This window comes from Polistes dominula, unplaced genomic scaffold (genome assembly GCF_049000335.1).
Source record: "Polistes dominula isolate Pdom_NZ unplaced genomic scaffold, Pdom_raw_medaka contig_15, whole genome shotgun sequence".
Taxonomy (NCBI): Eukaryota; Metazoa; Arthropoda; class Insecta; order Hymenoptera; family Vespidae; genus Polistes; species Polistes dominula.
In genome coordinates, this window is record NW_028300915.1 from 1,482,501 (window position 1) to 1,497,322 (window position 14,822).

Consider the following 14,822-nt stretch of genomic DNA (forward strand, 5'->3'; position numbering starts at 1 on the left):
AATCTTTTTTTTTTATTAATTATTAATCCTAAAGAATTAAAAATATATTTATGTATGATAACCAAAAATATATATATATATATATATATATATATTTACAATGTGATTTTTCTATCATTGAAAATTATTCTCTCTTGAAACTAAACTTTACTTCAAATATATATATATATATATATATATATATATATATATATATATATATATATATATATATATATATATTTTCTTTTCTCACTGATCACTGATATCAACAACCCCCCCCTTCTTTCTTTACTTCCCCTATCATCATTTATTCTTTTTACTCAAATACAAAAAGCAATTTTTTATTGAACATTCTTCTTATTCAATAAATTCTAATAATTGTTTTTTTTTTTTTATATAAAACAATGTTGTTTGTTGGTAGTAGTAACATCAAGAAGTGATGTATTATTTTTTTGTATTGTTTTGTTTTGTTTTATATCTCGTGAATTTTGGATTGATCATATTTAATTCAATAAATTTTATTAATCGATGTGAAAAGTGTTATTTTTCAATTAACTGTTCTTTTGTTTTTTTTGTAACTTTATCAATTGAAAATTTTCATTCACAAATTAATGGAACAATATTCGAGAACAATCAAGTAGAATTGGATATATCACAAAGAGATCAGTTTTCATATTCGATGTGATGGTTTGTTTATGTGTGTAACATGTGTGTTGAGATTAATTGAACAAATAAAAAAAAAAAAGAGATAAATTAATTACTAATTTATTTATAGTTTGGTTTTTTTTTTGTTTTTTTCTTTAACTCTTTCAATTATTTAATATCATTGACAATTGATATTTTTTATTCAACTTTAGTATCATTTTATATATATATATATATGTATGTATGTATGTATGTGTAATATGTTTGTTATGTATGAATTATTTTTAATAAATAGAATTAATAACTTTAATTTATATTTTATACACATAATGAAATGTCTATTTTTTTTTCTTTTTTTTTTTTTTTACGAATTGCAATTGAACAAAATCCGAGATCAAAAGAAAAATCTTTGTTCGTTAAGTTAAATAAAGGGTGGAGATTGGTGGGTGAGGGTGAGGGTTGTGAGTGGTATTTAGAATTTACTTTTTTGTTCATTTTACAATCAATTTGTTGTTTTGTTTATAAACGTTTAAAAAGTTTATGAAAAAAAAAACAAAAAAGAAAATTCAATTAATATGAACACGAATAGGAAAAACTATCTCCTCAAGTCGCATATTCTACTTTCTACTTTTTCATTTGATGCTCGATTATGATTCCTTTTTTTTTTTTTGCATTTTCCTTGTTTGTTTTTTTTATATTCTTTGCTTTTTTTATTCTTTTTTTGTTTTAAAGTAAGATATGAATTTGTCATAAGTTAATTTTTATTGCTCCGTATACTTTACAGAATTCCCTTCTTCTTCTTCTTCTTTTTTCTTTTTTATCTCAGTCTCTCTCAATGTTAAATTTCTCTCTCTCTCTCTCTCTCTTTCTTTTTTTTTTTTTTTTTTATTTATTCTCACTCATACATGATGTACATACACGCAAATATACATGCAAACCAAAAAAAAAACACACTCATCGTACAATCTTTACATAGGAAAATAATGCATTTCTTTCGACAACCCTTTTTATTCTCAAAACAAATCCTCTTAATTATATATATATATATATTTATTTATGTATGTATGTATGTATGTATGTATATATATATATACTTTTAAGCAATACTCCATTATCTTCTTTTAACGAAATATTTTTCTTAACTTTCATTACTTTTTTTTGTTTTTTGTTATCTACTTTGTTGTTTGTTTAATTAATAATTTTCGAGAGGTTTATACATCCTAACGATTAAGTTGCATTGAATTATTTTTAAAAACAAAGAACAATAATAATAGTTGTGTTACTTTTATTCTCCCATTTTCTCTTTTCATTTATTTATAATTTCATTAACTTCTTTCACATTAGTTCATTTCTCAAAGAAAATATATATATATATATATGTATATATGAGTGTATATATATTTATGTGTATATGTATGTACACGTACATACAAAAAGCGAGTGTAAGATATTGATCTATTATTTATTTATTTATTTATTTATTTATTTATGTTCATTATTATTATTATTTATGTATTTATTATTATTATCATCATCATTATTATTATTATTATTATTTACCATTATTATTTAGTCACAGATGCTTTTCTAGAGCGAATTTCTTCTCGATGCTCATTTTTCGTCTCTTCATCGTAGAAATATGATTTTCATCATTTTTTTTCTTTTTAATTATTATTATTATTATTATTATTATTAATTTTTTTTTGCTATTCGTATAAATAAAAGCTAATATAATATTAATAGAAAAAAAGAACGAAAGGAAGGAAGGAAGAAAGAAAGAAAGAAAATAATAGAAAAGGGACACAAAATATTAAAGGAAAAATGAAAAAAAGAAAATAATAATAATAATAATAATATATTTTACAAAGTATGAGAATTCACGATGAAAATATGAAAAAAGAAAAAAAAAAGAAAAAAAAATAAAAGCGTGTGAAATATTATTTCATCTTCATTGTACAGCATGCATTTTGTAATAATAAAATGTTATTATTAATATTATCATTATTACTATTATTATAATTATAATTATTATTATTATTATTAGGTGAAAAGACACTCATGATCAATCTCTAATATTATTATTAATAATTGTTTTCGTTATTCTTTCACGTGGCGACAAAGAAGAAGAAAGAAAGTAAAGAAAAAAAAAGAACTAATAAAAAAAAAAGAAATGAGTCCGTCATTTTGCAAATTCTGACCTATTCTTTTTTGTTTTTTTTCATATTTTTACTCTTTTATATGTTTTGTTTTTTCCCTGGTAAGTAGTAATAGTAGTAATAATAAGTAGTAAATTGCGAATTGTCTCTCCAGAGAATTAAACACACATATTTTTGTTAAAGGAATCATACACACAACGCATATTGTTTTGTTTCGTTTTGTTTTGTTTTGTTTTGTTTTCATGAATCATAAAATGGTGAATCGAATCGTCGTTATTCAGCTTAATATTAATATATATATATATATATATATATATATACGAGTTTAAAAACTAAAAATAATATTATTCTTCAATATATAATATATATATATACAATGTGATATTGGTAGTAACGTAATAAATAAGCTCAAGTTATACAACAAACACTCTCTTCTACTTTTCACATGAATAAAATTCGTCCGTATAATAATTACAAATCGTCACACCACCACCACCATCCCTCTCGTCGTATCAATCATATATTTTCATTCATTTTACCCTCTCTCTCTCTCTTTATTATATTTCTCATCATTCTTTATCATCGATCGCGTCACAAACACATTGATTAATCGTCATTATCATATTTTTTTTTCTTTTCTTTTCTTTTTTTTTTATATCTCTTAAACCTCATTAATCGTCGTCATTATCATTGTCATCATTATATAATCGCTCTATGGGGGAAACGAAAAAAAAAAAAATAAAATAAAATAAAATAATAATAACAGACCAACGTTATACAATATACAATAATTCGTTTTTGTTTCTTTTTCTTGATCTTTTGTCGGTTCTAAACGATAAAGGTTTGTTTCTCTTCATTCATTTTATCATTTCTTTTCTTTTTTTTGTCTCTTACTACTCCTCCTCCTCCTCTCCTTACTTTCATATATTATTTTATTTTCAGAAAAGCACTTCTCGTCTAGGATAAAAATATTCTACACTACCGTGTTGATTGTTTTTAAAAAATAATAATAATAATAATAATAATAAAATTTGGCTTAGTTATAAAGCCCATCATCATCATCATCATCATTCATTTATTGATCATTTTATTTCAATAAGTTTGTTGTGGTTGTTATCATCAATTTATTTAATAATCAAATAATATATTCGAACTTTGTCAGATTTATTTCAGATCTGTTTTTTTTTTTTTATTATTATTATTATAGTTCTGTCTTCGAATAAATCTATAAAGAGAATGACACACCTTTATCTTTTAAACCAATATAGTATATATATATATATATATATAGAATGTTATATGCTACCCCTATTAATTCTCGTTCAAGTTTTTACAACACACAAGCAATGAAATTAAAGAACGATTTATAATCAAACATACAGGGTTTATTGTTATTATTATTATTATTATTATTATTATTATTATTATTATTATATAATATATAATCCTCCATCCTTCCCTCCCTTCCTCCCTCCATCTCTCCAACCCTTCATTCCTGTGAAAAAAAGCACAGATTCATTCGAAATATTCTTGTTTTCTTGTTTTTCTCTCTCCCGTACCACCCCTTTGATTGTTCGTAACGTTCATCCCTTCATTATTTAATTCATTAATTTATTTAATGCACATCGTATTATTACCGATAAAAACTAACGATTCCATAATCTGTGTTCATTTTTTGTTTTTTTTTTTATTTATTTTTTTATATATATAATAGGCACTTCTCGTGGTGGGGGGGGGGAATTAAAAAACAAATTATTTTGCGCGAGTATCCGCTTAAATTTGTTTACAGGTGAGAAACTTTGGTTGATTTAATCGTTTTTTTCTTTTCTTTTTTTTAGAATCGACATTTTCTTCTACTTCTTTTCTTCCTTCTATTTCTTCTTCTTACTCCTCTTCTTCTTCTTCATCTTCTTATTCTGATTCTTCTTCTTCTTCTTCTTCAATTTACACACGATTACTATACATTCTATATTTTGATAGTTTGTAAATTCACAACAACAACAACAACGTACATACATACATCATACGCTGTATAATTAAATAGTTTCTTTTATATCATTTTCTCTTAAGTAATATAGTATGTGTAAAATAATCGTGTGTGTGTGTGTGTGTGTGTTCTCTCCATTATTCTTCTTCTTCTTCTTCTTCTTCTTCTTCTTCTTCTTCTTCTTCTTCTTCGAGTCACCATAACTCGAAGAGATAAAACTGCATCATTCACGACACTTTGTTTGTTTGTTTGTTTGTTTTTTTTTGTATATTTATTAAAGCATGCTTGGCTATTCATTCTTGCCTGCATCATCAACAATTCGATTGTCTCTCTCTCTCTTTCTCTCTGTCTCTCTCTGTCTCTCCTCAGTTTTGTTTTGTGTTGAAACTTCAAGTAGGAATTTGAAGAAAAACAAAAACAGATATTCGTAAGTATATTTGAATTCCTCTTGAAAGAATCGAATTTTTCAATATGAAGAAGAGAGCGAAAAAGTGTGCAACACAACAACAACTCTCTCTTACAAGTCCAAACTAGGCGCGCGGCAGGGGATGGCAAATATTTGTATTATAAAAGAAGGCATTTTTTTTATATTTATTTATTTACTTCTCTCCCCTTCCGTCGACCTTTATCGTTTGATCAGTTCTCATTTTTCAGTAGGTCTCGTTACCGTTTGTGGTATTACTGTCAATGACTTTGGAATTTTTGGCAATATGGGAATTGGATTAGATGGTTTAGTCGTCACTTGTATAGACTTTGGCAGATTAAGGTTATGTATTAGATTTTGTGTTGGACTGTTCTCATTTGACGTTCTCATGTCACATATAAGTGGTTCAAAATCACCTCTCGTTTGACGATTCAACATTTCTTGTTGTCTTCTCAAATGTTGTTGAAATTGCGTTTGAGCCACGTATTGTACTGCTTTTTGATATTGAGTTGTTGATTTGAAATTTGGGGGAGAATTTGAATTACCCGATGGTACACCACTACTACTACTACTACTACCAACACCACCACCACCACCACCACCACTACCACTACTAGTAGGACTTGCACACTGTTTATCACTAAACATTTGTTTTGGTTTTTTCGAATTTTGTAATCGTTTGTATTCCGGATCGGTCATTTGGAACACTTTGCCACCCGAGGACATTGGTAATTTGGAACTATCTTTACGTTTGTTATTTCCATTTGCCGAACTTGTAGATGGTAAACTGAGTCGTTGCAAATTAGGAGGTGGTTTTTTAATAATTGATACACCCGAATTTAATTTCATTGCACGCGGTGGACTACCTTTTGTCGTTAATTGTATAACTGGTGATTTTGCGGTAGAACTTCCCATTGGTAAAGAGTGTCTATCTCTTTCTAATACATATCCGCCACTTAAACGACGAGAATTATGAAATTCGTTAGATATCGGTTCCATTATTGGTTCGTCCATTTTTTCAGGACCTTCGTATGATATCAATCTATTTTGAACCGACGTAGAATAATTAATCGCATTACGTGACGCGTTAGGTGCTAAAATTAAATCGCCAGCTCTATAATACTTTTCCAAAAGTATTAAATGTCTGAGGAAAGAACTTTGATTTCCATATGGTCTTTGTAACTCTTGCCATAAAAGTTTCGTATCTCTGTCATATTGAATCATCGTTGCACACTTTTCCCAACCCTGAGGTGTCATCTCTCGAACATTACCAAATTCAATGTTTGCATGAAGATTCATTTCTTCTTCACCCGGAAATAGTGTACGTACACTTATAGAAGGATTAGCTCCGAGTCGTTGAACAACAGGAGTTATGTCGTTGCTAGTTCTTGCTTTTTTCGGTAATTTCGTCAATGTTACCTCCTTGTCCATGGTAAGAATCTCTACGACTTCGTTCGAAACATCACAAGGCATCGTTCCGTCTGATGTAAAATTGTTTACATCGATTACCTTTCTTTTCTTATTCAACTTGTCTGTTGAACCCTCAACACAAAGGAACTGAATATCGGCAGGAATGGTGGTATCATCCGTAGTATTCATTTTAACAGAACGATTGTCATTCTCCTGTTCAGAATTTGTAACTTCATTTTTAATAGATTCAGGTGTTGATTTATCCGACGTTGAATTAGTTGATACATCTGGCGACTTGGAATTTCCATTCTTAGCTGGAGGACATTTAGCTTTCTTACGTTTATCTTTGTCTTTCGATTGACTATTAGAATCTTCTTCTTCATTCTCAAGTACCTCGATATCATGATTATGTAAGATTCTAGAAAATAACACGTTTTTTGTATTATTTTCGTAAGATCTTTTATTAATGTTATAATCAGATCTTAGAAAATAAGTCAATAACACGACATACCTTTTCCTATAGCTCTTATAAAACGACCTGTGATTCATGCTCATATTTTCAGGATCCTTGTATTTAATTTGCAATTGTGTGAAATAACGGCACAATTTGCAAACAAATGTTCTCGCAGAAAGTGAAACTGGTATCGCCTGTTGCGAAAGTCGTTGATTTAATTCGACAGTTTCTGCGTCGGTTAACAAATGCGTATGATTTCTGGCCAATCTTCGATTACAAAGGGCACATGTCAAAAATATTTCGACTTTACTGTAATGGACTACGCAAAATGACATTGATGTGTGTTGACTCGATTCCCAGTCAATATCAACCTGTAATTTATTATTGTTACTTCATTGTAAACATTAAACATGCATATATATATATATAAATATGAAATATTATTTACCTAATACAAATACATAAATTGTTTGTAATTTACTTATAACAAAATAAATCAATACCTGACTTTGAAGTCCAGCTTTAATTTTAAGTAACCAACGTCGTTTAACATTATGGCGTGCAGGATCTCTGCAATCACGTGCTGCACATTTAGATACCATCAATTGACGATGCTTTTGTGGTTTAGCTTGCATGTTTGTTGGACTAGTGTTCGCCTATAAAAAAAAAAAAAAATAATAATAATAATTAATATAATTGTAATTAATTAAATTGATTGTTTCATGAATTATAATAAATTGTTCATACCTTTCTATCTACATGACGATAACACGCGTCACACAGACAAGAATCCTTGTTAAGGTGTCTTTCTACAATTAATATCTTCTTTCTTCTTTCATCCGATTTCATTTGTGCCAAGTGCATAGGTGTATCCAAGGAACCAAATTTTCCAAAACAATAACAACATACATCCGCACATAATCGTCCTGGATGAATAGAAAAAGAAGATGATTTTTCAGGAATAACAAGAGATTGACGATCCTTCGGTGGAGCTTCTTCGTTATCTTCATCTGTGATAATATAATAAAATTGATTAATAAATAATGAACATAATATATATTATCATGAATTTTTTATAAGCAGAGGGGGGTAGCTTGGTAAGGATATTATTATACAAATAAAAATATTTCTTTGGAAATATTCAGCTGTCAGAAGAGCATTATTACTAATAGTTAGAAAATATTATCGTTGTCCTTTTCTTTTTTTGTGTGTTTTGTTTTTTGTTTTTTTTTTTTTGTAATTTAAAAGCAATAGCAAAAGAGACAAACATGCAGAATTACTAGAGATACAAAATTATTTTTTTTTTTAAATAAATATTATAAGAGAGACTACAGATTGTCACAAAAAGGAATTGCCAAAAGCATTACATATTAAATGTTTGTAATAGTTTATAAAACTTATAAATGTAAATTTGTAGTGTTAAATGTAATAATTAAGCAATCCTTCTTTATGTCTTATCTGATAAATAATATTTTGTACAGGACACAAAAGAAAAAGAAAAAGAAAAAGGAAAAGAAAAAAACAACAAGAAAAAAGATATATATGAAATATTGAAAAAGCATTAAAGGAAAAGGATCGATTAACAATGTAGTTATTCCCACAACCAGGATTACCGCAAGAGTGTCTGTGGTTAGTAGTGAACTTTCGGTTCGCACCAGAGCTGCTATCTCCCAAACCACTGGTTCCAAACTGAAAATAAACAAATAATTAAAATCACATAATTAATATAATTTTATTCGTAACACCATTGATGAATATTCACATGAAATCTAATCTTACCTCCTTTTGTATGGTGTAAAAATCAGGTGAATCTCCTTCTCCATCGTTACGTCCTTGCTTCAAAACCATTTTCAAGGGTGATCTCGAACGTTTTTTATCTTTTTCCTTTTCCTTTTGTACGCGAATCACAGTTTTCAATGTACCAGTATATTGTTCCTTTCTTGCTTTCTGATTGTTCACTCTTTCGGCAGCCTTTTCCAACGATTCCAAACCTAATATTCTCAATATTGATTCTTTTTTAGCTTTATCCTCAGGCGTTTCTAAAATTTTCAATCCAATATTAACGCTACTGGATGATTCATCCGAAATAGACGTATCATCTAAATCTTTTTGAGAAACTTCTTCTATTTTACTAGATTTACATTCATCCAACAAATTGTCATTTGTTTCTTTAGATGATAGATCATTATCTGCTGTTATCTGACTCAAAAGTCTTCCACCTTCTTCCGATCTATTCGTTGATTCATTTGGAATTACTAAATCGTTTTCCGATTTACTACGTAAATTATCATTTTTACCTTGGATTTTGTCCAAACTATTACGACCACCACCTTCGGAAAAACCTCTAAAACTATCAGAACATTTAGCAAGATTGTTATAATCATTTAGGAATCTGTTGTTTTCATTGATCTTTGCTACTTCATTGTCAAGCAATGTCTCTTCTTTTTGTTGATCAGACTTTCTACTATTATCTCGTTTAGCTCGTTTATTTTTAAACGTATTATTATTTAATGATTGTTGATCTTCCTTACGTTTTTTAACTTCTCTACCACGTCTGGTACGAGGATGGGTCTCTGAAACATCACTAGTTTCTAAATCTGTTGTACTATTTTGTGATACGTCTGTTTCAGGAGTTTTACAAGTAGTTGTTTCATTACTTGTTTTCAATTCTACATTTTGTTTATTATCATTTTGTGCATTATTACATTCTTCTGTAGATTGACAATCACTTACTGTACTAGTTTTTGATGCATTTTCATGATCCTTGTTACAGGAAGTTGGTCTTTTTTCAACTTTCTTTTGTTTATCACGAACCCTTAATACTCTTTTATTTTCTTCATTTGTTGTTGTTGTTGTTGTTGTTTTAGATTCATCGTTGTTCTTCTCGGAACACAATTTATTGTTCTTATCTTCAACAGTTGTGTTCAAATTATTTTCTACTTTTTTATCAATCATTTCTTCATTTGATTTAATTTTATTCGAGGATATTGATGTATCATTATTTTGATGTTTAGTATCTTCTTTATCCTGACTACTGATAACATCCTTGACAGAATCATTCTTATCATTTATCTCTTTCTTTGAAGTACATGTTGATATTGAATTTAAATCATTATTTATGGTTGGTAATTCAGAATGATTTCTTTCATCTTTCTGATTTAGCAATAATTCAGAGGAACCAAGTATTATCTTCTCAACACTTTCATTGTCATTAAGATTCTTTTCATATTCATTAATATCTTCTAATATTGTTTCTCTTTCTTCACAAAACAACGTTTCTTCTATTTTATCGAGTATCAATTTTCCTTCATCTTTTGTATGAATGGAAGAAGAACTTTCTGCATCTTTGACAATATCATCATTACACGTGTCATTTAATTTGACATTATCACTATTTGTTGTTTCTTTATTTTCTTCTATTTCAGATAATGTTGAAAGTTCATCACCCTTTACTAATCTTTCAACATCAGAATAAATACTTTCCAAAGTTTCTGACTCCTCTGAACATTGACCAGTACTTAAACTTTCTACTTGTTGACAATTTATTTTATCAACTTCCGTATTTATCTCTATTGTTTCATTTTGTGCTTTAACCGATTCATTTATTTCTGTTGAAGATAATAAAATTTTAGTAGACTCATTGGTAACGTCAATTTTTTCAAGTTCCTTATTATTGTCTTCTTCACTTTCACTTATTGGTTTTTTATCCTCTTGCATACATTCGTTGATTTTTTCTTGAAGAGAATCATGCTTTTCATTTGATTCATCAGATAATGTTGGTAATTTCTTTTCTATTTCAGATTCTTCAATGTTATCTTGAGAATGTTTATCATTTGATTTAGCAGATTTTCTTGATAAAGGTGATACCTTCTTGCTATTATTTATCGATTGACTTTCCGTATCTTCCATTTGTTCTATTACCTTAGATGTAATATTTGAATCCTGATCAACTTCATTATTACTTTCTTTAACATCTTTACACGTATTTATTTCTTTACTACTAACTGTAGCTTGTGATGGTTCATGAGAATTATGAGTTTTATTGACTGCCTCAATGTTAGGAGTCTCATCCCTATTATCTTGAGTGTTTTGTGATTGTGTTTCAACCAATTCAATGTCACCCATGACTAGTTTCTCAATTTCTTTGGCAGTATCGGCCACTTTTGGTACTGAGTTCTCCGAATTTTCTGATTTACTCTCATTTTTCGATGCATTAGGTTTATCTTCATCGTTACTCTCATCCAATCCCAATTTCTGAGATTCGGTACTTAATGGTGCAATGATTTCTTCCATATTTGGAATTTCAAAATTTTTACCCAATCCAAGATTCTTTTCCGGACCAAACATTTTACTTTCAATCGATTTAGCAATTGTCAATTTAATATTTTCTATCATTTGATCTATTTTTGACTTTGGATTGCCATCAGATTTTTCAGTTCCATAAAATGAATTAACAGTTTTTCTCATATCTATATTTAAACTATTTCTTCGTCCTTTATTAGACCTATCGTTTAATTTTGACAAAATTGTGTCCTTTCTAACGAGATCTATATTATTTGTTTTTTTAACTTCTTCATGTACTTCTACATTTTTATGTGCTACTACACGTGTCTCCTCAATTTTGATATCGTCCACTTTTGTATTATCGTTATCCGTACTTCTGGCTTTTGTTTTTGAACGTAATATTGGTCCTATTTCACTTAATCTATCTACTCCTCCTCTCTCGCTATTATTATTGTTTTCTATTTCTATTGCAGTTTCACTTTCTGCATAATTTTTCGAAACAACAACATCATCTTTAATTATTATTTCTTCTTTTATTATTATTTGAGAATAATTACCGCTAGATTCGGAAAAACAGGATTCTAGATCAACATTACCATCAGAAATCTGTTCCGTCGAAGTTTCAGATGCTGCAGGATCATCGGAATTTAATCTACGTCCTCCTCCTCCTCCTCCTCCTCCACCTCCTCCTCCTTTCTTAATCTCCATATCATTATTACCAAACGATGTTTCCGAAAGTTGACGTAATTTTCCATTTCGTAAACTCCTTTGGGTTAACAAAGCGTTTGACCTTTTCCTTAATTGAATTGTAGTTTGTGTATGATTTCCTTGTTCTATGTCACCACCACATTCACCTTCCGACATAGTTCTTATATCATCGCAATCAGATTCCTTTTTAATTTCACTCTCAGGAATAATATTTTCATCCACCAACATTTTCCTACTCCTCGTTATTTTTCCATCAACTTTTTCTACAATACCTTGTTGATTATCTACTTCCGAATCACTCAACATTGAAGCTATTACTTCGTCGATAGTAAGATCAATAGAGCTCTTGTTATCTAAGACCGATTTAGATAATTTATTATTATGCACGTTGCTTTTAATATTATTAAATGAAGAATCAGTATCTTTCGTTGTGCCTCTTTTACCTTTTAAATATTTATCCCCTTCTAGAACTTTAGTATAATTTTCTTTCTCCTTTATAGTACTTTTTTTCAGTCCAGTATTTTTTACAAGTTTGGCACTTCTAGGGGAAGATGAGTCAACAGTAGTATCTATTACTTTAGATCTTTTACTATTCTTTGTATTACCTTTTGTAGTATTCAAATGAACAAGAGCTTCTTGATCTTTTTCTGTATTATCTTCGTTATCCTGTTCGCTATTGGTAATCCTTGTCAAGGACTTTGTTTTCTTGGTCCTGAGATTAATCTTGGCACTTTTGTTGGTTGTTTCAGTAGTTTTACTACTTTCTGAATCGTTGATATGATTTTCTGCAGTTCTTAAATTGATATCAGAAGATTTGTCTGTCTCTCCTTTTTCTTCTTTTTCTTCTTCTTCTTCTTCTTCTTCCTCGTCTTCCTCTTTAACTTCCACTTTTTCTTCTATCGATTTAACTTTTCTAGCTTTGATACCTTTCTTGATATCAGAATTAATTCTGCATAAATTTTTACTTCCTACTTTTTTGGTAACCTTTGTATTTATGAAATTATTAGCTTTAGTTACTCTTAAATTCTGTTTACGTTTAAGATTCTTCAAAACCTTTTTCCTTGGCAAACTTGCTTCTAATTTTGCAGGAAGTTGACTGCCCGTTGCTACTGCATCAAAAATATCACGCGCAAGTTGTTGTTGTTGTTTTATATTTGACAAAGACTTGCCTTTTCTACTTTTGACTTCATTAGATGGCAAGCCAGAGTCATTATTCGCCTTCTGTTTTGATTTTGAAGGCGCTAAGGGTCGCTTTTCTCTGGATGCCATCTCACTTCAACCCACATTGGGCTCCTGCAAAATCAACTCTTGATAATTATCTCTCTCTCTCTCTCTCTCTCTCCCTCTCTCTCTCTATCAATGAATTATTTATTAATTTTATATTAATTGCAAATGTTTCAAATTAATCTAATATTATTAATAAATACTATATATTAATGATATAAATTAATGTAGTAATATAATTTATGCATCAAATATTTGTAAACAAAAAATTTAATGTATATATGACATATAATTATCATGGTTAAAGAAAAAATAATAAATAAATAAATAAATATTACTATATTATATTATTTATTTGTATTATTATATTATATATTACTATATTACTATATTGTTATACTACATATTACTATATTATTATATTTTACTATATTGTTATACTATATATTACTATATTACTATATTTTACTATATTGTTATACTACATATTACTATATTACTATATTTTACTATATAGTTATACCATATATTACTATATTATTATATTATATATTACTATATTATTTATACTATATTTTAATATTAATTATATGCAATATTTTTTTTTATTTCAATTTATATTTATAAAATGCAACAAATATTTCATCATTGATAGAAATGTTGATTTATTGAATAAAATGAAAAAAAAAAAAAAAAGTGAAAGGACACGACATATATATACATACATATATATATATATATGTATAATAGAATAAAATATTGTTAATAATACCTTTCCTCTTAAATATAAGGCAGGAACAACAAATGTATTGTACACCAAGTAGAAAAACTACATAATTCGTCTGGACTGGTAATAGGTAAGCGACCGGTTGAAAAGTAGGGTTGATAGATGCGGCCCTGGCGGTCAGAAAAATTACGTGACAAACTTTGCATTTACACGGATACACCGAAGCGCCTCTTCTCCGTAAAGGAACACAGGTCCAAAATATTTCGAGCGATATCTGGCATAATAATGAACAGGTTATCCAAATTTTAGATTCAAAAGAAAGACCATAATGAGTATTAACTACCGAGTTGAAAAATTTCTTGATAAAATTGATCAAAGTTTGGAAAATAATGATACAAATAGTCGCGAAAATATCGCCACGAATAAACAAAAGGTCGGCCCCGATTCGAAATTTCTAAAATCTATCACGAAACGATAAAGATAATATCACGATAAATAATAATACGATTAATTGATAAAACTATTTAACTTACCTCTGAGGCCAAAAATCACGACGAAGATCCGTGATTAACGTGAGAAAACAGGAAAAACAATGTCGTGAAAAACACAGTCCCGTTGCAGGGTGTCTGAACGCTGTCCTACTGTTTGGACACTAGCGACATCTGAAGTTCATTTGTGCAACTTTTTCTCTTCGTCCATAGTCCATTCAAGCTAATCTCATGACATTATTTCAATGTATTTAACCATATAATCTTATACATTGCCGTTATTTCTTCGTTTTTTACGTTCTACGTGATATCACTTCACTTTACTAACAAAAA

The 14,822-nt window shown here is 28.6% G+C and overlaps 1 protein-coding gene across 3 annotated transcripts; it reads right to left on the reverse strand.

Annotated features, from left to right (window-relative positions):
• Positions 1-538: 538 nt before the first annotated feature.
• Positions 539-14,770, reverse strand: east (enhanced adult sensory threshold). Of its 3 annotated transcripts, none has more exons than XM_015324439.2 (8): positions 14,535-14,770; positions 14,047-14,171; positions 8,838-13,343; positions 8,714-8,747; positions 7,806-8,068; positions 7,562-7,714; positions 7,116-7,429; positions 539-7,022 (listed from the first exon to the last, which is right to left on the reverse strand). In XM_015324439.2, exons 3-8 carry the CDS (start codon positions 13,317-13,319, stop codon positions 5,414-5,416), a joined length of 6,855 nt encoding a protein of 2,284 aa, XP_015179925.2. In that variant the 5' UTR covers positions 13,320-13,343; positions 14,047-14,171; positions 14,535-14,770; the 3' UTR covers positions 539-5,413. The 3 variants fall into 3 exon arrangements, with proteins under 3 accessions (XP_015179925.2, XP_089026668.1, XP_089026669.1); XM_089170542.1 differs by having other exon boundaries at positions 8,672-8,747; XM_089170543.1 differs by having other exon boundaries at positions 8,672-8,747; positions 14,047-14,275.
• Between the last annotated feature and the right edge of the window lie 52 nt (positions 14,771-14,822).

What these genes read in the sequence shown, in the direction of transcription:
- east (XM_089170542.1), bottom strand. Translation starts at nt 13,319, where the DNA reads ATGGCATCCAGAGAAAAGCGACCCTTAGCGCCTTCAAAATCAAAACAG. An exon ending in TAACCACAGACACTCTTGCG is followed by an intron (nt 8,069 to 8,671) that starts GTAATCCTGGTT and finishes ATATTATCACAG; the next exon opens with ATGAAGATAACGAAGAAGCT. An exon ending in TATAAGAGCTATAGGAAAAG is followed by an intron (nt 7,023 to 7,115) that starts GTATGTCGTGTT and finishes GTTATTTTCTAG; the next exon opens with AATCTTACATAATCATGATA.